General features: G+C 50.6%; 1 protein-coding gene across 1 annotated transcript in view; it reads left to right on the plus strand.

Moving 5' to 3' along the window:
• The first annotated feature begins 206 nt into the window (after positions 1 to 206).
• The window catches only part of IGFBP7 (insulin like growth factor binding protein 7), a 34,200-nt gene continuing 9,216 nt past the window's right edge, over positions 207 to 25,190 (plus strand). Inside the window, exons 1-3 of the mRNA XM_061553176.1 lie at positions 207 to 678; positions 2,858 to 3,113; positions 19,823 to 19,932. Of these exons, the coding sequence (XP_061409160.1) occupies positions 439 to 678; positions 2,858 to 3,113; positions 19,823 to 19,932 (606 nt within the window). The 5' untranslated portion in view covers positions 207 to 438. The remainder of the gene's footprint in view (positions 679 to 2,857; positions 3,114 to 19,822; positions 19,933 to 25,190) is intronic.

Genomic DNA, 25,190 nt, shown 5'->3' on the forward strand with positions numbered 1-25,190 from the left:
CCCAACTCGGTCTCTCCCTCCCACCACCACCACGCTACCCCTTCCCGTGCCCCTAACCCTCCACCACCTCCCTCCGCGCGCGTCTCCCCGGGGGACTGGGATCGCGCCTACCTCCTCCCACCACCACCCACCACCACCACCCACCACCACCACCTCCCACCACCACCACCTCCCACCGAATAGGCGGGGCCGCTCTCTCAACTACAGCAGCGAAAGAGCAACCCAACCCAAATCCCTCACTCCGTACAGGAAAGCAGCAACAGAAACAGCTGCAGCAGCAGTAACGAGCGCTCCTCTTCAGCCCGGCCGCCACTCAGGTAGCAAAGTCAACTCTCCCGCCGTGTCGATCTTGGTCTAGAAGATTGTTTCCGCTGCTAGGCAATTAGCTTCAGCCAACCCGAACCTGCACACCACCACCAGCCGCCAACTCCTGTCACCATGCGCCTCGCGTTGCCGCTGCCCTTGCTGGGAGTCGCTGCCCTTCTCTGCGCCGCGCTGCTGCTGCCCGCTACTGCCCAGGCGGGGGAGCCTGGCGGGCAGCGACGGAAAGGAGTGAGCGGACAGGGAGGAGGCGGCGGAGTGGCGAAATGTCCCTCGTGCGACAAGATCAAGTGCCCCGAGCTGCCGAAGGAAAAGTGTCCGCAGGGGTTCGTCAAGGGCCCGTGCAGTTGTTGCAAGGTAAGACCAACCCCCTCCCCCCCCCTGGCCCCCATCTCCTCGGGACCCCTGTTCCCTATACCCCGATATGTCCCGTGATAATCTCCAACGCCGGTTTCCTCGGCACGCCGAGTTTCCCCGGGACCCCAAATCCCAGAGCCAGTTTTAAACCCGACTCCACCCCCTCCCTCGTGTGATACAGTTGTTTTTTGTTCTGATTTCTCTTTGATTTATTGTAGTTCCTTGTTTTATTTCATTTGCTTTTGTCATTTTGGTGACCCAGGTTACTCTTGCAAATTAGACTCTTCCTCGTATCTTGAGTTCTCACCCGGTTAAACAAAATGAACTTGAAACTTCAGTCTTGAGACTTTTGATCCGAGAGCCCCTAGCTTCCTATGTTTACACCGCAGAACCGCTACAGATAGCGGCTGCTTGGGGGAGGCCTTCATCCAGCAGTGGATTGACCATGGCATGGCTGAGGATAATGATGAGCTTTCTCAATCCCATTTATCTGAGCCTTGGTTGCCAAACTTCAGATTATAAGCATTATTTGGTGATGCTGCGTTTGAAGTTGTGCACGAATGACAAGAAAAACGCAACACATTTGTTCATAACTGTGTGACATTAATATTAGGCGACGTTTCGGGCAATGACCCTTATTCATGTATATTGATCCTAACTCTGCGATGCTGACTTCGCGAAGCGCCAAACCTCAGAGCTCCTGATGCTGCCATGTCGACTCCACCGCCACCATGAGCCGCGAGTATGTTTGTTACCTCGGTTCGATGTCGATGCAAGTTCTCAAGGTCTCCGGCCAAGTGTGTGGGGAGGGCGGGAGGGGGGCTCGAAGCTTCGTAGGGGTCGCCCCCATCTCACCAACCTCGCGGCTCCGCGCAAATCATCCGTAACGCGCCGAGTTAATAATTGAGCGAGCGGGAGGAATCCCACTCTGCTGTTAATCAGTGCTCGCGTGCCGGAGCTGTCCGGATAAATGCTCCTTTACAAACTACTCAACTATGTTTTTTTTTATTTACCAGGTATGGCCCACTGAGCTATACACATGAGCTCTTTTTCAGAAGCGACCTGGCCACAAATGATAGCTCAACGAAGTGGCTTATCGTCGTGTGGAAATGTAAAGCAGTAGCCAAACACTTTAAACCAGGGGTGGGGAACCTTTTTTTCTGCCAAGGGCCATTTGGATATTTATATAACATCATTCGCGGGCCATACAAAATGATCAACTTAAAAATTAGCCCGTTATATTTGGCCAAACATTTAATTAACTCACCCCTAATGTGATGGCTGGAACTGCTTCTCTTTGGTGAGGCGTGTGACGTTAGCTGGTATTGATGATGTTGCTACTCGCAACTGCTTTTCCAGGCTTGCTCCTAGATTTATTGAATTTCGAGTCCCGCCTGCGGTTCCCTTGGCAAGACCACACCAAATGATTCCGCGGGCCATACACGGCCCGCGGGCCGAACGTTCTCCACCCCTGAACTAAACCAACGTCGATTCTAAATGTGGATGGAAAAACCGGAGGACCCGGAGAAAAATCGACCACGGGGCGGGCCGTGGGGGACGGGGGGGGGGGTATTTGACCATACTTCACCACCGAGCGTGGCTTAGTGAAGGCAGTGAGCATAGACCTGGCAGCCGTTCCGAGATCGGTGCATTCTGAGAAATTTTGGGCAAAGGCTCAATCATCGTATCTTAATTGAAAGTTGATCAGTAGTTGCACTAATTCACAAAGCTGCTCCGTCCCTGGGCTGTCTCGATGCGAGGTACGGATGGGAGCGTTGAGCCAACCAGGTCAGGGTTAGTTAAGGGGGCATCAGGGTGTGGCGATGTACCGATTCGTAGATGAATATGGATTGTCAAGCTCACGTGTGAGCATCGATATATATATTTGTATCGTTTATGTCGTATGCAATGGGTTCCCGTGAGTGTTCATTGGTGGTCGATGGTGAGTGGCGATTGATAGTGAGTGGATGGGTGGTGGGTGGTGAGTGGATTTGTGATCGATATAGTGGCTGGGTGGACGATGGTAAGTGGTGGTTCATGATGGTTAATATCGAGTTGGCGCGCGATGGATTGAGCGAATGAATGATAGCGGTAGGACAATCTATTTACAGTACAGTTAAGAAATGCGCTTTCGCATTCTCGCCTGCCCTCAACTGCCCCCCACCCCCCCGCCCCCCAGGTTTGCGCCCGGGTCGCTGGCGAACCGTGCGGAGGCAGTGACCAGGGCCGCTGCGCCCTGGGCTACGAGTGCCAGAGGCCGCAAGGTGCCAAGAAGCGCGGCCACGGCGAGTGCGTGTGCAAGGCCCCGTACCCCGTGTGCGGCTCGGACGGGATCACCTACAGCTCCGCGTGCGAGCTCAGGGCCGCCGACTGGAGGGCGCAGAGCCGCGGGGACGCAACCGTCACGCAGACCGGCAAGGGGCCCTGCGGCAAGGGTGAGTGTGGGTGGGTGCAGGTGAGTGTGGGTGGGTGAAGGTGAGTGTGGGTGGGTGAAGGTGAGTGTGGGTGGGTGAAGGTGAGTGTGGGTGGGTGCAGGTGAGTGTGGGTGGTGAAGGGAGTGTGGGTGGGTGCTGGTGGGTGTGGGTGGGTGAAGGTGAGTGTGGGTGGGTGAAGGTGAGTGTGGGTGGATGGGTGAAGATGAGTGGGTGGAGGTGAGTGTGGGTGGGTGGATGCGGGGAGAGGGGTGTTGACGCTGTGGTGGTTTTGTGCAGGTGAGCGTGGGTGGGTGCAGGTGAGTGTGGGTGGGTGCAGGTGAGTGTGGGGGGGTGAAGGTGAGTGTGGGTGGGTGCAGGTGAGTGTGGGTGGGTGCAGGTGAGTGTGGGTGGGTGAAGGTGAGTGTGGGGGGTGAAGGTGAGTGTGGGTGGGTGCAGGTGAGTGTGGGGGGGTGAAGGTGAGTGTGGGTGGGTGAAGATGAGTGTGGGTGGGTGCAGGTGAGTGTGGATGAGTGGGTGTAGTTGGAGATGGTCGACTCAGCCTCAAATGAGTACCTGGTGCAGTGTGTAAACATCGCCACTAGGGAGACAAAGGCGGCCGGGCGTGGTGCTGGCCACCCACCCCTCGTGTACCGTACCGACATTCACAGGTGCTCGCTAACAGCCCTTGCCCCAACAGTGTGTTCAGGCTTTTTTGGGAATATTTGTTTTTGCAGGTGGGGAGCGGTAGTGCAGTGGTTAGTGCTCTGTGCTACGAACCCGAGTCCCGCTCAGGGCCAATACTAGTGACGATTATCTGAACCGGTCCTGGGCCTCTCCTACGTCTACTCAGCCTTAACAATTTGTACCCGGTGCGATCTGTAAACATTGCCAATGGGGAGACAAAGGTGACCGGGCGTGGTTCTGGCAACGCACCCGCCCGCTCGTGTGCCGTGCCGACCTTCATATAGGTGCTCGCTAACAGCACTTGCCCCAACAGTCTGTTAAAGGCTATACGGGGTCTCTTTGTCTTTTGATGTATCGTGCAGTCTTTACTCTGTGTCGAGGACAACATACATCTTTAGGAGCCCCCCCCCCCCCTCCAAAACGATGCGTGCAAGTCCATCTCTCTCTGTCCCGCGGGCCCTCTGCGGAACATCCAAGAGGCCCCGCACTCGTTGCTGAGACGGCTCCGTTTCGCGTGCGACGTGTGATGGGCGAGAGGAGACTTCCTCCCCGAGCCGCGCGGTGCAGCGCGGTAGAGAGACGCAGCAAAGCGCACGAGGCGCTGCGGGGACAGTGCTCGCTCACAGACGACGTTTCGTTGCGATTAATCCGCATTGTGCGCGCGCAGAGGATTAACGGCGGGCGCATTGTGCGCGCTCGTAAACTCCACCGCGCGCGGTCGTGTGTGTGTAAACTACACACGCGCAGTGCACACGCACGTATAAACACGTGTAGTCTGGTCCGTGTGTAGTTTACACACACACACACGTGTAGTGTGGTGTACACACGCGCATTGAATATGCATGTATACATACGTGTAGTGTAGTTTTTACACGTGCAGTGCACATGTACGTATAAACTGGTGTAAAAATTCACACGTGCAGTGTACATGCATGCATGTATACACACGTGTAGTGTTCACACGTGCTTGTGCGTACGGTGACCTTACACGTGCGATACACATTCGAACTATGAAGCGCGCACACGTGTGTGACGCGTGCACGTGTGTGGTCTGTACACGCGTGTAGCATGTGCGCACTGCACAGCGAGTGAGTTCCCACTCTGCAGCTTGAACGCGGGTAACCCTGTTACCATAGGAAGGTAACCGTCGCTACCCTTGGGTCAGCCGAGTTTGTTCAGGGCTCAGGGACCTCCACGACCTCGCTTCAGCCCTTCCCTAGAGAACGGCTGTTTTCGTGATCCCTGGCCCCACACTGCGAGCCAATTAAAGCCCCCCCCCCCTCATCTCGCACCCAGTCCTGGAGAATCGCCGGCTCGCTCTTCCTTCTCCTCCTCCACAGCCTCCCTCCCTCCCCCTTGAGTTCGCTCCATCTCCCCGTAGCCGCCCCCTCCCCAACTCCACTCCCCATCACTCTTCCTTCCTCACCCCCCCCCCGCAGTGGATCGACAAAGGGCGCTTCATCATTATCATTGTTTTATGATTGTGCACGAACAATTGTATGTTGGTGTTTGTTGAACTTCTTTCGCACCATACGTAGCCAACCATGCTAATCGGAGGTGCGGAACAATTGTCTCTTGTAACGGATGTCTGTGAGCCTCTGCGTGTGAGGCCTCCCCTAGGTCGACTCAGCCTCAAATGAGTACCTGGTGCGGTGTGTAAAACACATCGCCACTGGGGTGATAAAGGCGGCCGGGCGTGGTGCTGGCCACCCACCCCCTCGGTATGCCGTGCCGGCCTTAATAGGTGCTCGCTCACAGCACTTGCCCCAACAGTCTGTTAAGGCTACACGGGGGATCTTTGTCTTTGTGAGAGGAGCTTGTAACGAGGGTTCCAGAGAGGTCCGCTCGACTGGTCTTCCTGGTGGCTTTCCCATCACACGAAGCAAGTGACACCTTTGCTCCCACGGAAACATTTGGAATATCTTGTCTTGTTAACATAATAATAGTGAAACAGTAATACTGTTCATGACCAACATACTGTACATGCCTTTGGTCAATCCACTGCTGGATGAAAGCCTTCCACATGCCCTGTCGGTCGTGGGGGGTGGGGGGGGGGGTATTGGACCATACTTCACCGCGCTGGTCAGTGCGGGTCGGTGACGGGGGTGTCGGAGAACTGGTTCAGTTATCGCACGCCGCTCTGACGTTAGCCGTGGCCGCGACTCGAAATTGGGTGGCCAAGATCAAAGCCGAGTGCGATAACCACTGCGCCACCGCTCTTTTGTTCAGACTGTTTTTTTTGTTGCGTCTGCCCTGCTCGCGTCATTGGGCCACGTGATCACGCCGGCCTTTGTTTAACTGAAAAAAAACCCTCAGCACATTCTTCAATAAAACTGCGGCCTTAAAAAAGAAAGAGTATACATTGGGCGACGTTTGGAGCTACGGCCCTTCTTCACAGCTCGTAGAGAGGCCAGAAGAAGTACGTGCTCTGAAGAAGGCCCATTGCCCGAAACGTTTTCCATTGTATACGTTTCCTTTTTAAGGTGACAGTCGTATTGACGAACGCGTGTTGAGGTATTTTGTTGTTTCGATTTAAAGCTTTCGTGACTGCAGGGATTCATCTTCTTGGTTCTTTCGGTAAAGTCACGTAGAATGGAAACAATAAAAATAATAAAATAAAACATAATAAAATAATTCTCACGACGTTTCGGCCACAACGCAAGCAGCCGTCATCAGGTGAGACGCTGTCTCCCCGACAGACCTGGTCTTCACCTGATGACGGCTGCTTGCGTTGTGGCCGAAACGTCGTGAGAATTATTTTATTATTTTTATTGTTTCCATTCTACGTGACTTTACCGAAAGAACCAAGCAGATATTTTGTTGTTGTTAATTGTGCTTTTGCACCACCGCCAACACAGCTGCAGGGTCACCAAATAATGTGCTGATAATTATCCAGCGAAGATTTCAATCGTTCTTGTGAAATGCCCACCCAGCGTGGCCTGAGGCCTCAGTAGAACCCATCGAGGCGAGAAGAGGATCACACGGGGTTGGGTCGTCACGTGCACGCCTCAAATTTCACGCTTTCCAATGCTGCCCACGCCACATTTCTGCCGTACTTTTATATATTTCCATTTCTTGTTTCTTATTTTCATCGAAGCTTTGAGATTTATTGTTTCCATCGTTCTCAGCTCTTGGTGTAGAGGACGAGATCTGATTCACTCTGCCACCCCTCCCCCCAGTGGATGCCCCAAGCGTGAGAATCGTTGAGTCGGCAGAATTTTTGGGGTCCGAGCAGGGGATAGTGGATATGTTTTTTTGTCGTTGTCGGTTGTAGGAGCTTCCCCGGGATTAAATTAATCCACGCGGGGCTCACGAAGAGAGAGCGAATGATAGAACGCGAGTAAACGAGGGAGAGAAAAAGAGAGGGCAATGGAGAGCGATAGCGCGTGGGGGCAGAGGGGGAGAGGCGAGGGAGAGAGAGGGCGAGAGAGAGAGAGAGCGCGATTGAGAGATTTGGACAATAAATACTGGGGGCAGTGGGAAGGGTGAACGGATACATTCTGAGCCCAAACACGGATGGTGACCCAAACGCTGACACTGACCCTAACTGACCCTCACTCTCCCTAACACTGACTCTTAAACTCTAGCCCTAGCCCTAACAATACAGTTTACACGTGAACCCTAACAGCAGCATTTGCCTTGTGCCACTAATTCTAACGCTCAGCCTAACAATAACATGAGCATATCGCTGCGGCTAATGTACAAACATTTACTCTAAAGCCAAGCCTAAGACGAATAAGGCATCATTATTATTAACGCTTAACAACAAATCCCAGAACCGTAACACCACGAGACATCGCACGGCGACAGCCAAGCCCACACGAATGCCACGCCGCGTCGCCAAGGGGTCCCTGGTGCCCTCCTCCCGAGGATAATCCCCCACCTGAGCAACCAATCACCTGAGTGCGCGTGGGGGGGGGCAGCCGGGTGAGATGGTCGTGGTGACGAGGGAGGAAGGGATTTGGGAAGGAGGGAGTAATACAATATATAATGAAATGTATATTTAGCGGGAAGATTATGTGGCTTGCCACGCTGTCATCCAAAAGTTGCAGGTATGGAGCAACTAGTGATGGTGTTGATGGTGAGAATGGTGGTGGTGATTGTGTTGATTAAATCCGTAATAGCAGTGATTATACTAATGCAAGTGGTGATGGTGGTGGTTGAGATTATGATGATGAAAATGGTGGTGGTTGTAACGATGATGGCGGTTGTGGTGAAATTGGTGGGGGTGATTGTGATGATAATGATCAAGAAAGTAGGTGGTTGTCATGATGATGGTTGATGAAAGCGGTTGTGATGATTATGGAAATAATAATGATACTACTGCTCATAATGGTGTTGAAATCATCATCATCATCGTCATATAAGCGAGCGGTGCACACGTCAGTCACCGAGGCCTCGTGAACAAGACTCTTAATGAATGCGGCTCGGCCATGTGAGCACGCGTTCATTAATTAATGAGCGGACGCGTCAACGCATCATCGCGTCGCGCTGAGCGGCGCACGGGGATTTACAGCGCGCGAGCTCGGCTCTTCATCATCACTGAAAAATTAATTCACCGCTCAATGTGTGTGTGTGTCAGAGAGTATGAGGGAGCAGTGGCGCAGCGGTCAATCCGGCGACTCGAGTTCAAGTCCCGCTCACTGCCAACACGGGTGACGATTATCTGAAGCAGTAATGGAGCTCCCCCGAGGTTGACTTAGTCTCAAATGAGTACCTGGTTCGATGCGTAAACATCGTCATTGGGGAGACAAAGGCATCCGGGCGTGATGCTGCCCACCCACCCCCTCGCGTGCCGTGCTGGCCTTCATTGGTTGGCTTTCGCACCTTTGATTAGCAGGGTTGGCTATGTGCGGTGCGAAAGAAGTTCAACATACATACTTGCCCCAACAGTCGACTAAGGCTATAATGGGAGGAGGATGTGTGTGTGTGCGTGTGTGTGCGTGACATATATACTGTATCGCATATGTATGCGAGATTACGCATGTGAGAGTGATTACAGATGTGCATGTATATGCATGAGTATGAGACTGTGCGTGTGTTCGTGTATATATGATGATGACCGTGGTGGTGGTGGCATCTGTATTTCTGAGATTGTAAAAAGAGCCATTGGTGCGGTGAGTTGGATGAATTTCAATTGGGATTAACCTTGGGCGCTGCAGATGTGACACAATGGCTGGTATGAAATCACCTTCAGGGACAGAGACGTGATAATGATGAAGATGATGAATATGAATAACAATTAAGATGATAATGACGTTCAACCATCATCTTAAATCTGCACGATGATGATGAATCGTCGTGATCATGATCAATCATCATGCGTATATTTCAGATGATCACGATCAGCGTGCACGACTATGACACAGGGCTGATTGAAAGCACCGGGCAAATTGATGATTCATCAATCATCATGATTGATCAACCATTGATCAAGCATCATTATACCTATTTGAGATGATGATCACGATGAGCGTGCACGACTATGACACCGAGCTAATTGACAAAGCCGCGGAGCTCGAACAAGGAAGACTACCCCTGCCAAGGGGGCCTTGCAGTGCAACTCGGGCAGTCAGAACGCACACACGAGAAGCAGCCCCAGTCAGAGGTTTTGCTATTTCACCAAAAATTACTTATTTCTACAAACAATACTGACTTTCTATAACTCAATAAAGACTGCCGACGAGGTTTACGCACATGTATGTCTAGTTTGCAATATATATCATTCGTCGATTATCAGTCAGGCAAAGTCAAGAACTCATGTTAGGAATTCACAACTCTCAGCAGAAAGTAACTGTACTCGTGTAAGTGTATTCACCCCCCAATTCGTTATATATAGAAACAATTATAATCATCATATTTTTATAACATCTTATAGCTGTGCAGTATTCCGATGCGTCGCCTTACACCTAATGCAAACATGCGCACTGACGCGGAGCGGTTAGAACGGATAATTAGGGGGTGGAACAATTATATATATACCTTATTTAATTAATTCCCGTCGCTCAAAGCTCGTTTCACTTCAGCCTGAAACAACCTCCGTGACCCGCCGCCACACCACGTACCGTGCCCAGCAGTGTTGACACAGCGCGGCACGGCCCCACTCACTCACTCACACTCAGACGTGAGTCATACGCGTCGCACGCAATCACCCTCGTGGACGCGCGACGCGTAACCCACAAGACGTCGGTGCCCCGATGTACACGCAAGAAAAAGAACCGTGTACACATCTCATCGGCAGCGCGGTCTTCTGCGAGTGCGGGTTTTTTTTTTAAAGCAGCATTGGTTCAATACAAGCGTACTCTGCACATGTTTCAACATTTAGAGGCTTGTATTTTATGTAATAATGTTGAACTCTCTTTCGCACTGTACGCACCCAAGCGTGCTAATCACCGGTGCCGGGGAAAAACAACAAACTGAACACAAAAAACTAATTTCTTTAGAAAAGTGCATGGATCCAGTGGCTTCCTATTAATTGTCGGAAGGAAGAGCGTTTCAGACGGCCGCAGAAGCGAATCTGAAAGCGCGCGACACAGTGATAATTGTTCGATGACCAGATAAAAGCCGCTGCGAGGATAACCAGAGTTCACTTGATGGTCTATGCTTCTTTTACGCGATCAGCAAGGTGCTGTGGTTCATTTGTGGCAAGCACTTTGTGTGTAATGGGTGCGACCTTATCATGTATCGTTCAGCAACCCGTTACGACACGTGCCTAAGAATGTTGTACACGCTGCAGCTTGCTTGAAACAATGCTGCTGAACTGACCGATGTTTATAGTGGAGGGCCATCGAGGTTAGATACGGGTTCGCGGAATTCGACGCAACATTCTATGATACACAGCACAAACTCACCCTTATAGGATTGATTCTACCCACCATGTTCCCATATCAACGTCATTCTATCATCATTACGAGGACCATTTCATAGCCATCATCATTCCACGGAGAGACGCGCCATAGGCATGCGGAGTTTCCACCGCTGGCTCAGAGCTGTACACGGGAGATGAGCAACTGCGTCAATTATTGCGTGTCGACTAATTATCATAGTTATGATAACCATAATTGACGAGACATCATCATCAATGTCAAGTACCAGGTACAGAGTGGACGATAGTTGTCTTATTGAAATACTGCTACCCTGCTCTGTACTCTCTAGGAATGTGGATTTCCACCACTCGCTCAGCCCTCCCCCCAGCTCCCTGTTCCCTGCCCCCTATTTCTACGTGGGATTGATTGTAGGGCCGCAATTTGATTGAAGCATAAAAACACAAAATCCAACAACAAGCGCGGCACGCACGAGCAGAACAAAACACGTGGCTCCAGACAAAACACGGCTGCTGCTTCCCTCCACCTGCAATGCGGGCGGCAGTCTGAGTGCAACCGTGCCACGAGATGCCAAACAAGTCTACGGCAGCCTCCCTCCCTCCCCTCCCTCCCGTGCCATTAGTGGGTTTTTTTGGCAGGCGGCAAATTAACAACGGCAATTAACAACGGGCAGGTCGGCGCACGCCGTTGGGTGTCCTACAGATGCGCGTGGAAAGCAGGCGCGCGTGGCAAGTGGCCACACGCGGCAATCGGGCACTCGTTTGCAAGTTTCCACGCGTGTCATGGAAAAGCGACATATACACGTACACGTGGCAGCCTAAGCACACGTGGAAAACTACAACACGTGCCATCCTAAACACGTAGCGATCTACAACGCATGAAACCAAACACGTGGCAGATAAGACACGCGTGGCAGCAGCAACAAGACCCCACCTACGAAGGCAAATTAAGTGAATGAGTTTGCCAATAAATGTTTTATGCAATTCTCACTCTCATTAAACGGTCAAGGGTTTCTGACAGGCGCGTTGATGGATTTTTTTTGTTTTACAAGGCTGCCAGGCGAATGTGTGATGGGTGGTGTAACGTGTTCAGGGAGGAGAATGCCAGATAATTACCGGGCATTGGAGTGGCACCCCAGAGTTCGGTGACCAAGGGGAAGAAAATGACCTAAAGTCACATGGCGATGATGGTGGTGGTGGTGGTGATGAGACTGTGAGTGGAGTTGTTAAGAGGTTGAATGTCAACTGTGCCACAGCAGAGGTATCTGGCAGAAGGAAAGAAACGAAAGCAAGGTGTGCTGAAACCAACAGTTATTCGCCGTGATTACCTCTTGGTATAGCAGCTGTTGCTATGTCGCCGTTGACATGGTTCTGGTTTTCAGTGGGGAAAGCAACACATACACAACAGGCCTGGAGTCGTGTAAGTGCCCGGGCATTCTGGGCTTTCAACCACAGCCACCTCCGGTCATCCTCGTAGCAGTGGCTTTTGGCTGGCCATCGAATTAAGATGGTCACCGCATCATGCGCGTTCAGATGCGCTTTTGCGGCCGTCTGGAACGCTCTTCCTTCCGATATTAGGAAGCCACTGGAGCTATGTAATTTTAATTTAGATAGAATTTTTTTTTTTACAACTGCTGTTTGTGCTTGGTTGATTGTCCTTCCCCTGCACCTCCGATTATCACGGTTGACTACGTACAGTGCGACAGAAGTTCAACACACATATATCTTGGACCCCTTTCTTCCCATGCATTTGGACCCTGACACCACTCGCAGCCTTTCTGATCTCCATTCAGGGACCCTAATCTAAAAGATGATCTTACCTCACTTGGGTCTGGGTGTGGATCTCGGTTGATCGTGGCCAATGGCATGTTTCCTGAAACCCAACCCTCTTACTGCAACACATTGGTCCTGAAAGCTCCGAGGTTGATCAAAGATAATTTTTTGTTTTACCTGGTGACGCAGATCTTTGACTGATTATTTATCATGTTTAGGAACTGATTTTTGTGTTTAGTTTGTTGTCCTCCCCCCGCACCTCCGATTAACACGGTTGGCTACATACGGTGCGAAAGAAAACAAAGTTCAACATACTTAAATACAAGCGTGACTCTGCTGATGAGACGCTGGATTTTGAAACCGGTGCAGTTTGCTTGTGTTGAACCAATGCTGCTTTAAAAAAAAGCATTCTTATGGTCACAAGACGCGTTTTAGAACATGTGTGTTAGACTCATTGATCATTCGCAATGTATCTAAATAATTAGCAAATTATCTGGTTATGTTGCATCTAGGGTAACGGGAAACGACAGATGAGCGAGTACAAACGAGAATAAGAGGAATCTATTCTTTAATCGTATGTCCCCTAAATCGTAACAATTTACTGAATCGGTGGGGAAAGGGTAACTATAATATACTATTAGATTTACTATTTTAACTTTACCAGGTAAGGCCCACTGAGCTATATAGCTCTTTTTCTTAACGAAGTGGCTTACCATGTGAGAATTTACAGCAGCCAAATACTCTAAATGCACGTTTCTATGCACGACCTCCTGTATACCAGACGAGGTAGTAAACACCGCGTTACCGTGGCGCCGTGCATGGGTACATCATCCCACGGCGAGGTCAGTATAAACTGCCTCGGGACATCCTCCCGATGTTCTCCAACATTCCACCAGATTTTTAGAGTCACGTCAGTGGTGGAGATTCAGGGCAAAGACGAGGGACCTGTATAATTTTAGGGGAAGACGCGAGCCAGGTGATCTTCATCACGGCTCCTCCGAGACTTCCCAAGAGGCTCCGAGGCCACGCACGGTCATGCCTGCTACATGCGTGCCCGGTGACACGTGTGCCTGCCGGCTGGAAGTTACATAACTCGAGTTACGATTTAAACAGTTTATTGTTCACTGCCGGGTGTACGTGGTGGGTGGGTTGGTGGTTGGGGAGTGTTTATACAAAGCGCTTACGACCGCAATGTCGCCTGTTTCAGTCACTGTCGGAAGCGTATACAACAGTACGTGCATCACATTTCACGGAGGGTCAACGCGATACTTTGGTTGGACTGCGTCGCTAAAACTCTTTTTTTGGCAGTTTAATATCCCACCGTGCAAAACGTTGGCCGTAAGTTGAGCTGTGCTGTTGCTGCCGCTAAGCGTAGGGGTTGTGCTATCTATGTGGGGGGTGTTCTATGTTACATAACCCGAGCTGTCTGCTGCTAAACGGCGAGTCCTTGCACGGGGCCCACTGTGCGAATACACAAAGCGAGGGGCGGGGAAGGCAGAGCGCAAATGTCAAGTTGCGTTCACTCTCGGGGTTGTAAATTCATAGCCAAGGCCTCCCGCCAACAACCTCCCAGCCCCCCGCTGTATGCCATGCTGCTCATGGCGTGGGACCGGTGCATTATGGATGACATCGAGATGAGCGGGTTGCGATTGGTGGGGACGCGTGTGCAGGTTGGAGGAGGATAGAGGGTGCGCAACTTGGAAGTTGAGCATTTTTTAACTAAACTATTTTTTTTTAATTTACTTACCAGGTAAGGCCCACTGATGCTGTACATCTCTTTTTAAGAAGCGACCTGGCCAACAATGATAGCTCAACAAAGTGGCTTAGCATGTGTAAATGTATTGCAGCCAATTACTCGAAACGCATATTTCTAAATGTGGAGGGAAAAACCGGAGGACCTGGAGAACAATCCACGAGGGTACGGATAGAACAAGTAAACTGCAATCATCCAGGCGTCAGGGTCAGGATCGAACTCACGACCTTCTGCACACCAGGCGAGGTAGTTAACATCCTGTCACCGTGGCTCATAGAACGTGGCAGGAAAGCGTTGTTGGTGTGATCAAGGGGAGAGTTTTGCGATTGTGGGTGGGACACGTGTGCAGGGTGGAGGTGGGAGACCAAGAGGGAGACCTGAAGCTACGTTGTGGTGGTAATGAATCTGTGCAAGTGGTCCTCGATGGACTCGGCTGCACCAAGGGGAAGAGCTAAGATCAAATGGTGGTGATGATGAGTCCTGCAATTGTATATTTGTATTTGTTGGGCCAATTCCTTTCTTTTTTTAGAGAAGCTTTGCTGACAACCATGTCAGTGAACAGAGTTCTTGACACGCGTTTCAAAACTCGAAACACTTTTCCTAAAAAAGCTAAATCTAACCCAACGTGTTTGCCTTTCGACATTCCACGCATGCCTCCCGCGCACCTGTACACAGCCCAAGGCTACGAGCCCAGCAGATCGCGGCATTCAAATGGGCCAAGACACGCGGGCAAGCAGTGGCCTTGGCTATCGAGTGCGCAGGCAGTGCAACGGCACCGTGGCCCACGGGCCGGTCGGAGTGACACCAGGCACCGGGGCTACGAGGAGCAATTTGACAGGGGACTATAACTTAATTCCTTTGCACCAGGGGCCCATGCCAACCAGGTGACGCTCCCGCTGCAGGCAGGTACAGGGAGAACAGTCCCACGTCACTCTGGCCAATGAGACTCCTTTGCAGAAGTGACTAGAATCAGCATCTTTGTTGAGACTGCAGCAGGAGGAATCTGATGAGATATGAAGCTCTTTTTCCTTCCCCTCACAGATGTCCAGTACGGGGCGGGTCGGCAGGTTTACAATAGCAAAGAATGAAACGACAAACAACGAATGTGCAACATAGAGAAAATGCTAAGCAAGTCACTAAATATAAATAAATAAGATATACATTAATTCATTTAATGAGTCCGATTTTTTTTCCAAATTGGGTAAGGCAGCAAAAACAACAAAACAGTCCCAGGCCACACCAACACCAAAGAAATAACGTCAAACAGAATACAACAATGAAACAAAATCAGAGCAAAAACAACCGACATCAAATGTGGATGTCATAACCATTTTAATATATTTCAAACCCATTATTGCTCTTTTATTGATGAGATAACGATATTGATGCCACTAAAGTGTTGCCACCTGTTAGGTGGAACCAGATTTAGGTCTGGTCCACTGACCAAATCCAGGTCCTGATCATCATCATGATCATCATCATCATCATCACTGTCATCATCACGATAACCATTTTAAATAACCACCATCATCATCACAACCATCTTCATTATACCCATCAGTATTATCATCATCATTAAACCCACCACTACCGTCATGATCATCATCACCACCCAGTAGTTCATCGCCTAAGGTTTGTACACATTTTGGGGGGGGGGGTGGGGGGAGGGCAAACTCTCCTGCTCGGGGTATCCTTTTGTTGGGGGGTGGGGGTCAGGTGTGGGGTAGGGGGTCAGGTGTGGGGGGTTCAGGTGTGGGGTAGGGGGTGAGGTGTGGGGGGGTGAAGTGTGGGGTGGGGGGTGAGGTGTGGGGGGCGTTCCATCGCCTAAGAGCCCAGAGGCAAAATAGCTTAAGATTCCTGGCCATGTAAGGTCTCCGTCTCTCTCCCACGCACCCACTCCGGCAGAATGAATCCACATTGCACGGCCCTAAACAGACAGATCCCCCCTATAGCCTTCACAGACCTTTTGGGGCAAGTGCTGTCTGTGAGCACCTGTTAAGGCCGGGACGGCTCACGAGATGTTGGGTGGCCGACACCACGCCCGACAACCCGCACGTGTCTTCCGAGTGCCGATGTTTACACACCGCGCCAGTTACCTATTTAATGCTGAGTCGACCTATAAGGAGGTTCAGGATTGGTTAAGTTAGGCGTTCCCCGGGTTTTTAGCCCAGTGAGTTAACTCATATACAAGCTTGTATACAAACACACGCTCGTACACTCACAGACCCACACTTTTATACACACTCGTATATAAACACATACCCTCATATGCAATAAAAGTTCTGTTAGCGAGCACGTATGAATGCTGACGCATGGTACCCGAGGGAGTGGGTGGCCACCACCACGCCCGGCCGCCTTTGTCTCTCTCATGGCGATATTTACACATCGCACTAGGTGCTCGTTCGTAACGTAGCTCGCTCATACATACATGCATGCATACAGACATTATCAAGTGGCGGTGACGTCACCACGTCGCCTGTGCCAGGCTAGGTGCACTTTGAGGCCACCTGAGGTGTCGAAGGCCCACTTGCAGGAGGTCACGGGACAGAGCCAGGTGCCATGGGTTTATTGACTGAGAAGACTGGCAGATGTACCAACTGTGCTCCCCACTTTGCCAATTTTCTGCGTTTTAGCCGCCCGGCGCTCCACTCATTGTTGTGAGCGTCGCTGCTCTCCCCTCCATTGTTGCTGGAGGGCGACAGCCTCCAACTCCCTAGTAGCAGCGTCCTTCACGAGCCTCCTCCACAGAGGCCGATCTCGACACTGCTGGTGCAAGTCATCGGCAAGTCCAATCAGCTCCACATTCTTCTGTACCACATCAGTTCATCTCTTCTCTCGCCCGTAGCCGTGCCCGTTTAGCCTCATCTAACCGGCCAAACAGATGCTGCTTGGGCATGCGGTGGCTGGGAATTCGGGCTACATGACCCCGCCAACGCAGCTACAGCTTGTCGGAGAAGCTAGCTGGTGGGACTTTGTCCAGATCCTTCAAGGCTCTGTAAGCCCAGTCTGGCTAAACCCAGGATGGATCGTCGGCAGGCTAGTCTGAGTGTTTCAAACGGGCGCAAATGTTCCTTACGAGGTCTCAAAGTCTCGCAAGTATAAATAAGGGAGGGCATAACTGTGGCCGAGAAGACCCGGAGCTTTGTTTGAAGGGACATGCCAGGTAGCTATCGCACAGCGTTGTGCAGCTCATGAAACGATAATTCCGCTCGACTGATTCGGAGTGAGATTTCGGTTGCCAAACCGGAGCCGGTCATAAGCACACTGCTCAAGTACGGAAACTTCTCCACTCTCTCCACAACTGTCATTAAATCCGCACACACACGTGCAATTACATTGCTCTCGTACAAACACGCGTGCACACACGCACACACTATATACACACACTGTCACCCACACATGTATAAACACATCGCAGGAACTCACTCACGTACAAAGACAAAGATCCGCGTATAGCGTCAACATACTGTTGGGGCAAGTGCTGTTAGCAAACAGCGCCTATGAAGGCCAGCACGGCACAAGAGAGGTCGGTGGGTGGCCAGTACAGCACCACGCCCGGCCGCTTTTGTTTCTCTTGTGGCGATGTTTACACATCGCACCAGGTATTCATTTGAGGCTGGCTCAGGACCGGTTCAGAGAATCGTCACCGCATGATGTTGGGCCGTGAGCGGGAATCGTACTTGGATCACCGGGGTTCGGAGCGTAGTGTGCACGCTAACCCACAATTACACTCGCGTGTAAACACACCGCACTGCACTCTCTCTCTCTCGCACACCCACGCACGTAGCTTCTTGCACGCCTTCTTTTGCAAGAAGCAAGAATCTTGATGGGAGGGGGGAAAGGGGGTTCGGTGGAGGAAGTTTTCCCACAGTTGCTGAGCAATGGCCCAAATCGCCAAGCGGCCAGTAACAAACATCACTTATTTATTAAAGTTGTCAAATTTTACGAGCTGTAACTCGTTAAAAGTGTCTTCGTGTAAGCAGCCATTGGAGAGCACCTATTAAGGCCGGCGGTGTCGCACGAGCGATGGGGGGAAAGTACGAGCCCCGTGTTGATGACAGAGCGACTCGAGATACATCTACGACGACGCGTACGTGTAAACCTGACGAAAATTGCGCGTGGCACGAGAACGCGGACGAAGAGTGGAAGTGCGCGGCGCCGGCGTGTGTGGGGACAGCTTCGCTCAAATACGGCGGAACTATTAACAGTTTGCTAAGAGTCAAGGTCAAAAGGTCATCACGGCCAATGCCGTTGATGCCACCACACAGCATACAATGAGACCCATCCCCGGTCTCCTTTGGGTGAAACGAAATGAACGTGACCCTTAAGCGATCAGCGTGGCGACGAATGCATGGTCCAACAACCTCCATGAGCGGCACTGGCATCTGGAAGGCCCCGAGCCAGCTGCGGATTGCCAAGGGGGCTACGAAGTTGCTATAATTGAAGGGAAGTTGTATTTGGCCAGGCGCAGAGACAAGTCTGTGCGGGAAGGGGCTGGGCTGCTGTACGGGAGAGCGAGTTATTCCCATTCCTGTGGCTTCTCCGCCCCCATTACCTCCCAAGTGTTATGTATTACTTTATTCTTTTTTTTAATCGAGGATTTACGTTCATGCCTCCCTTTTTCACGAAGTCAAAGCGCCGCATTCAGCGTCAGCCATGGTCAATCCACTGCTGTATGAAGACCTCCACAAGTTTTCTCCATCCATCATAGGTTCCTGCGATGCCACGATCCATGTTTCCTTTCTGTGCAGGAAATTATCTCGGTGCCGGTCGTCCTCCGGGAAGCGTTTCCCTCCTTTGGCAGTCATTCAGTCACTAGTCTCGTGCATCAGACATCATCATCACCACCACCATCACTTATATCCATGATGTGTCCTGCCCAAGCCTACTTTTATTGACAGTCAATGGAATGTCTATATTATGATCAACGTGGAACAGCTCTCTGCGTCCCAGTGTCATTCACAGATTGAAGATCTCTCCCTCTTCGCATATAACTACGTATTCAGCTTTAAGTCCGTGTTTCTGATTCACACATCATAGCGGGTTCATATAAAATGAATAGATACGTGATCTGTATCGATACACTTAATTATATGCAATTAACTGTGTTCATATATGTTTTTGGCATGTGCATCTATACACGTGTGTGGAGCGGTAGTGCCGTGGTTGGCGCGCTGTGGCACGGACTAGGTGGCCGAGTTCAATTCCTGTTCACGGCAAACGCCAGTCACGATTTTTTCAACCGGTAGTGGGCCTCCCCGAGGTCGACTCAGCCTCAAATAAGTACCTGGTGGGTGTGTAATCAACAGTGATGTGGAGACAAAGGCGACCAGGCGTGGTGCCAACAGCACTTGCCCAAACAGCATGTAAGAGGCTATAGGGGGGATCTTTGCCTTTGGAGCGTGTGTGAATGTGGGTGGTGCATCGATCTGCCAGTCACTCTGGGCGGTTACTCCCCAACACTTTTGTCTGTCTCGTGACTTCGCCATTTCACGTGGCCTGTGAGTGCACCCAGCCTGGCACGAGCGCTGCGGCGACATGACTACCCACAGTAAGAGCGGACGGCCGCTGTTGTGCGCACAGTGTTCTTGTCAGGCCGCACGGTGTCTCCATGCTCAGGTGAGCAGTGGCCGTGAATGCCATTCGCGGCCCTGAGCCACTGGTGGAAATGTCACGCTCCTTTCGATTCTTCTGCAGGTCCCTCCATCGTGACGCCACCTCGCATCGTGTGGAACGTGACGGGATCGCAGGTGTACCTGAGCTGCGAGGTCATCGGCATCCCCACCCCGACCCTCACCTGGAACAAGGTGTGTTGGCCACTCACCTACTCAACTGCACACCCAACCTGCCTGCACACGACACTCATCTACGACGTCGAGTACACTCGTCTGTGAATACTACACTCACTTTCACTAAACCATTCATCACATTTTGGCCTGTGTCCTGCCCACACCCTGCACTCACTTAAATTCGCACTCTCTACTGATTCCACTGTGTGGAGTTCCAGACTTAGGGGGCAGCAGAGGACAATGGGCGACCTCCCACTGAGCAAACACAATTTATAGTGCTGGAGTGGAGCGCATGTGGAGAGTAGAGAAGGGAGGGGAGAGAGAGAGAGTGTGTGGAGGGGAGTAGAGTGAGATAGGAGGGAAGAGGTAGGCGAGTGCGTGGAGGGGAGTAGAGTGAGATGGGAGGGGAGAGGGAGAGAGTGCGTGGAGGGGAGTAGAGTGAGATGGGAGGGAAGAGGTAGGAGAGTGCGTGGAGGGGAGTAGAGTGAGATGGGAGGGGAGAGGTAGGAGAGTGCGTGGAGGGGGGTAGAGTGAGATAAGAGGGGAGAGGTAGGAGAGTGTGTGGAGGGGAGTAGAGTGAGATGGGAGGGGAGAGGTAGGAGAGTGCGTGGAGGGGAGTAGAGTGAGATGGGAGGAGAGAGGTAGGAGAGTGCATGGTGGGGAGTAGAGTGAGATGGGAGGAGATAGGCAGGCATAAGCGAGTCCATGGAAGATCCTGAAGAAGGAAACTGCGATGTTGAAATTCGATCCGGTATTGGAGTGGGAGCCAGTGGAAGGATTGGCATTCTGGACTCGCGCACTGCGGCCGTTCGACATTATAATCTGTCTGGGTGTGGCCAGGGTGCCTGTGTGCGTGCGAGAGCAGCCCGAATTTCGTAATGACTCACGCACTGAGTGGGCCCATCCACAACAAGGGCCCTGTGTTACATGCCGACAACAACCAGACACAGCGTTGAGCAACTTAGAGAGGTCAGATCGAACCCTGCCCAGCGTGGGAAACTCAAGCCAGAGCCCCCCCTACCCCCCCACCACAAACCGCCAGGGCAGTCGCTAAGTTGGGATAACAGCGCAGTGTGAGTGAATGAGACCAGCGTGGGTGGTGCTGGTGGATTGTGTACGGATGCGAGGTCTGGTATTGTCATGTTCATTATAATCATAACTTCCACCACTGTTGTGATCATCACAACCACCACCATCATTATCTTCAACATGATCATCGCAACCACCACCATCATTGTCTTCAACATTATCATCACAACCACTACTACTGCCATCATCGCAACCCCCACTACTGTCATAGTCATCATCACGCTCATCATCATCGTTACCAACATCACTACTGTCATCATCATCTAACGATACAGGTCTCAATTCAAGACCACTGATTATCGTCTACAAATTAACAAGCTATGAACTAAATGAATGATTCACAAGAGCTACAATGCGTACAATGTGAATGTGGTCAGTATTTTATTTAATTTAAAAGCATTTTCCAAATAAATAAATGCGGTCAGTATGAAGCCAATTATTTCCAATAATTACCATTCAACTATTTTCACACAAAACAGTAGAAACTGAAATGCATTAAGTCAATTAATAAAAAAAAAACATTATTTAAAGCAACAAAAATAAATAGGGGGCCCGTTATGCAACTTTGGCCAAGGGCCCAGCAAGAACTTGGACCGATCCACGTCGGGTTTCGCGGTCACGCTCCGTGCCGGGGAGCGAGTCGCATTCGGCACCAGCCAGCGACGTCGTCGCGACAGCTGTGACACCGAGAGGTCATCGTGGCCGGCGCTGATGCCACTGCACGTCACCTTCGCTTGCTTCTTGCCTTCTGCGAAATCCTGCAGCTGTTGAAATCGACATAATGCAGTGCACATACAAATGTGGATTTATACAGCGGAGTATAAATGGCACTGCATCTCAAGACGCAGAGGCTTTTGCAGAACCATCGAACAAAGACGGTCACTGCATCGCGCGCATTCAGATGCGCTTCTGCGGCTGTCTAGAATGCTCTTGCTTCCGATATCAAGAAGCCACAGGAGCTATGCACTATTAATTATAAATTTTAAACTATTTTCTTGAGAACTTCTTTTTGTGTTCGTTTTTTGTTCTTCTCCCGCACCTTCCATTAGCACGGTTGGCTACGTACAGTGCAAACGAAGCTCAACATCCATAGTTATTTTACAGAGAGGGGTAAAAAATAAAGGTATTGAACCTGCTCTTGAACACAGAGGCAGGGAGTCTACAGCACGGACGGCTGGGAGGGATGGGAGTCCCAGCTGATGAGGTCAGCAGACAACGAACGATCTCCCACGAAGCCCAAAAACACACAACTTAAAATAACAAACAGAACTTTAAATTAATCGCGACGTATTTATACTGCAAAGTGCCTTGGAGTGACTTTTTGTGAATGGGGCTCTCTAAGTGAAGTTTTATTGTTATTGTCGATAGGCCTGGCAGGGCCCTTCTGATAGATTAGGCGTGATTAGCCAATTGAGTCAATGTAAACGAATGAGTAAAATGATCAAAGTTACATCGACTGTTGTACTTCGTCTGTGGCCCTTTTTACAAATTGGGGCCACCCCTTCATAAGCCACGGCCAGCACAATGCAGCTGGTGACGTCACCAGGCACCACCCATCACCTCCCGTCCAGCGTCACACGCGAGAACGGAGGGTGAGACCTTTTTTTCCCCAGCACTCTCCGCGCTCTCAGTCGAGCAATGCTGACGACGATCGGTAGAGCATTCCATTATGGCACTTACATAATTGGCTATCCCATCTCGACTTGGAATACTCACTGCCCATTACCTCATTCGCATTTTTGCTCCTAATATTACTGCCGTTTCCGCTTAGCTACGGTACCAGGCGCCCATGAGAAATAACCCGCTCGTGGGTGATTCATTCGTGGCAGACTTGTTCCACTTAGGTCACTGCCACCGACATATTTACTGAGAGACCGTTGCTGTGCCAGGGACTATGGTGGTATTTTAAGCGGTGGGAATTTTGTTCAAACAAGACGATTTGTGTTCTTGCATGCAACACGATTGCCCTCCAATCTGGACTCAATCAGAGAGGGGCAGAGAGAGACAGAGAGGTGGGGGGGAGGGGGGAAGAGAGAGCGGGAGAACTTCGTCAAGTTCTTAAATCTAGAACAGAGGTTGCTTGACCCTGGGGAACAGTGGTTGTTTCTTAGGGGCTGCTGGGAAGTTGAGGAGGGAGCGGGGGGGCACGGTACAGGGAGGATTTTTGCAAAACAACAGCATTTGCGGAAGACTCAACCAAAGTCAATTCCCTTTCGTAGGCCTCGATTACAACATCTAAAAATTGCGCACTTCCAGAACAATCGGAGCCTCAGTTCAGACACAGTGGCAGGCTTGTGCTGGAGGCAAACTCGGTCATCGTTTTGTCCTCTAAGTCGTGATGGGGGTCAGTCAGTTACACGGTTCGCATTTTGGTGTGGGGAGTGAAATGAAAATAGAATCTTATGCTCAAATAATCAATTGTTTACAATTCGTAAGCAGTTGTTTTTCTAGGTTTTTTTTTAAGCCGCTATAGATTATTTTACCCGATTCTTTTCCACTGCAATTCATATCATATACGTAGATTTGTCAGCGTCACATAATTATAAAGAACATCCAATTAATTCCACTTCGCTGTAGATGATTTCACATATCACGATACACTCTATATAGCGTTATACAGACAAACTAGCGGGAAGTACCCGGCGTTGTCCGGGTCCAAATTTTTTTTCAAACCTACTCTTCAAAATCGAACAGCAGTGCATACTGACTGTGGTGGTACCTGCTATGATTACAGCAGTGCATACCGACTGTGGTGGTACCTGCTATCACTACAGTAGTACATGCTGACTATATAGCAGTACTTATCGACTCTATAGCACAAAGTATCCAACTGACAGAGTGGCGTGGTGAGGCCTAGTCCCGTGCAGAGCCTCCGGTCTCGCCTATATTGTCCAGCTGGCCGAGGTGGCACCTTGGCAGGCTGGGGCTGGGCTGCTAGCCCTGACCTCCCCCCCCACCCAGCCACGATCTCCCCGGCCGGTCTGCAGTAATATCTACGCCCTATAGTGGTAGCATCTAGCGACTGTATATAGTAGTAACTGCACACATCGGGGTGGGCGGGGACAGTGAAGAATTTACCTGAGCGTTTAGTATATTTTAATAGCATTTTTAACGCAAAAGAAAATGTCCCCCTCTCTTCCACCAAAGGCGTGCGACTTGGCATGAGCCCCCCCCCACCAAAGGCGCAGGCGCGTGAGTTGGTATGGTCGTGCACGCGCCATAAATAATTAAATAAAAAGCTAGCGCACATAAATCGCACAAAATTGCTAATTAAACAAATTTAAAGTTAACAGATGTGAAAAAGGAATAGCGCTTGGTCACGGCGGGGCTTGCGGTGTGGTACCTGGCTATGTTTTTTACGTGAACACCACCGTTGGAGAGCCAAATAGTTTGCAAGCGCGCGACCACAAACAAACCCACACACAAACCCACAATTTTTAACTTATATATAGATAGATATCCCCCGTATAGCCTTGAACAGACTGTTGGGACAAGTGCTGTTAGCGAGCACCTATGAAGGCTAGAACGGCACACCAGGGGGTGGGTGGCCAACATCACGCCCGACCGCCTTTGTCTCCCCAGTGGCGATGTTTACACATGTTGACACATCGCACCAGGTACTCATTTAAGGCTGAGTCGACCTACGGGAGGGCCATGACCGGTGCAGATAATCCTCACTGGTGGTGGCCTTGAGCAGGATTCGAACATTGTATTGCTTCATTGCGCGACAGACACAATGAAACGTATTCTCACAGTCAAGGTCGGCGGTAGCGCTTGCGGTTTGCATTCGGAATGTTGCGAGTTCAAATCTTGGCTGCGGGTTGGCTCAACTCATCATCACTTGGTGATCGATAAAACGAGTACCACTTTGTGGAGATCATGAATAGACCCACTGCCATAGGAATATGGAATTTTGCGCCACTGGCTTAGGGCTGTGAACAGGAAATGAACATTGCCTCAATGCTCATCTGATCAAAGAAATAATTTTTGCTTCATGATACTTTTAGATCCTAGATATTTGTATCAAGAAAGATTCCCAACACTCTACAAGGACAAATCAAGAATCGATTGGCGAGTTAAATCATGACGATTCATTGATTCATGGAGGCGGGGAATCATTATTGTTACACCTTTAGGATTCGGTCTAAATGACCCGGCACGCACAGTGATGCCACTCTTGCGAATGA

Source organism: Lethenteron reissneri, chromosome 17 (genome assembly GCF_015708825.2).
Source record: "Lethenteron reissneri isolate LAM-NWPU_2019-01 chromosome 17, ASM1570882v1, whole genome shotgun sequence".
Lineage (NCBI taxonomy): Eukaryota > Metazoa > Chordata > Hyperoartia > Petromyzontiformes > Petromyzontidae > Lethenteron > Lethenteron reissneri.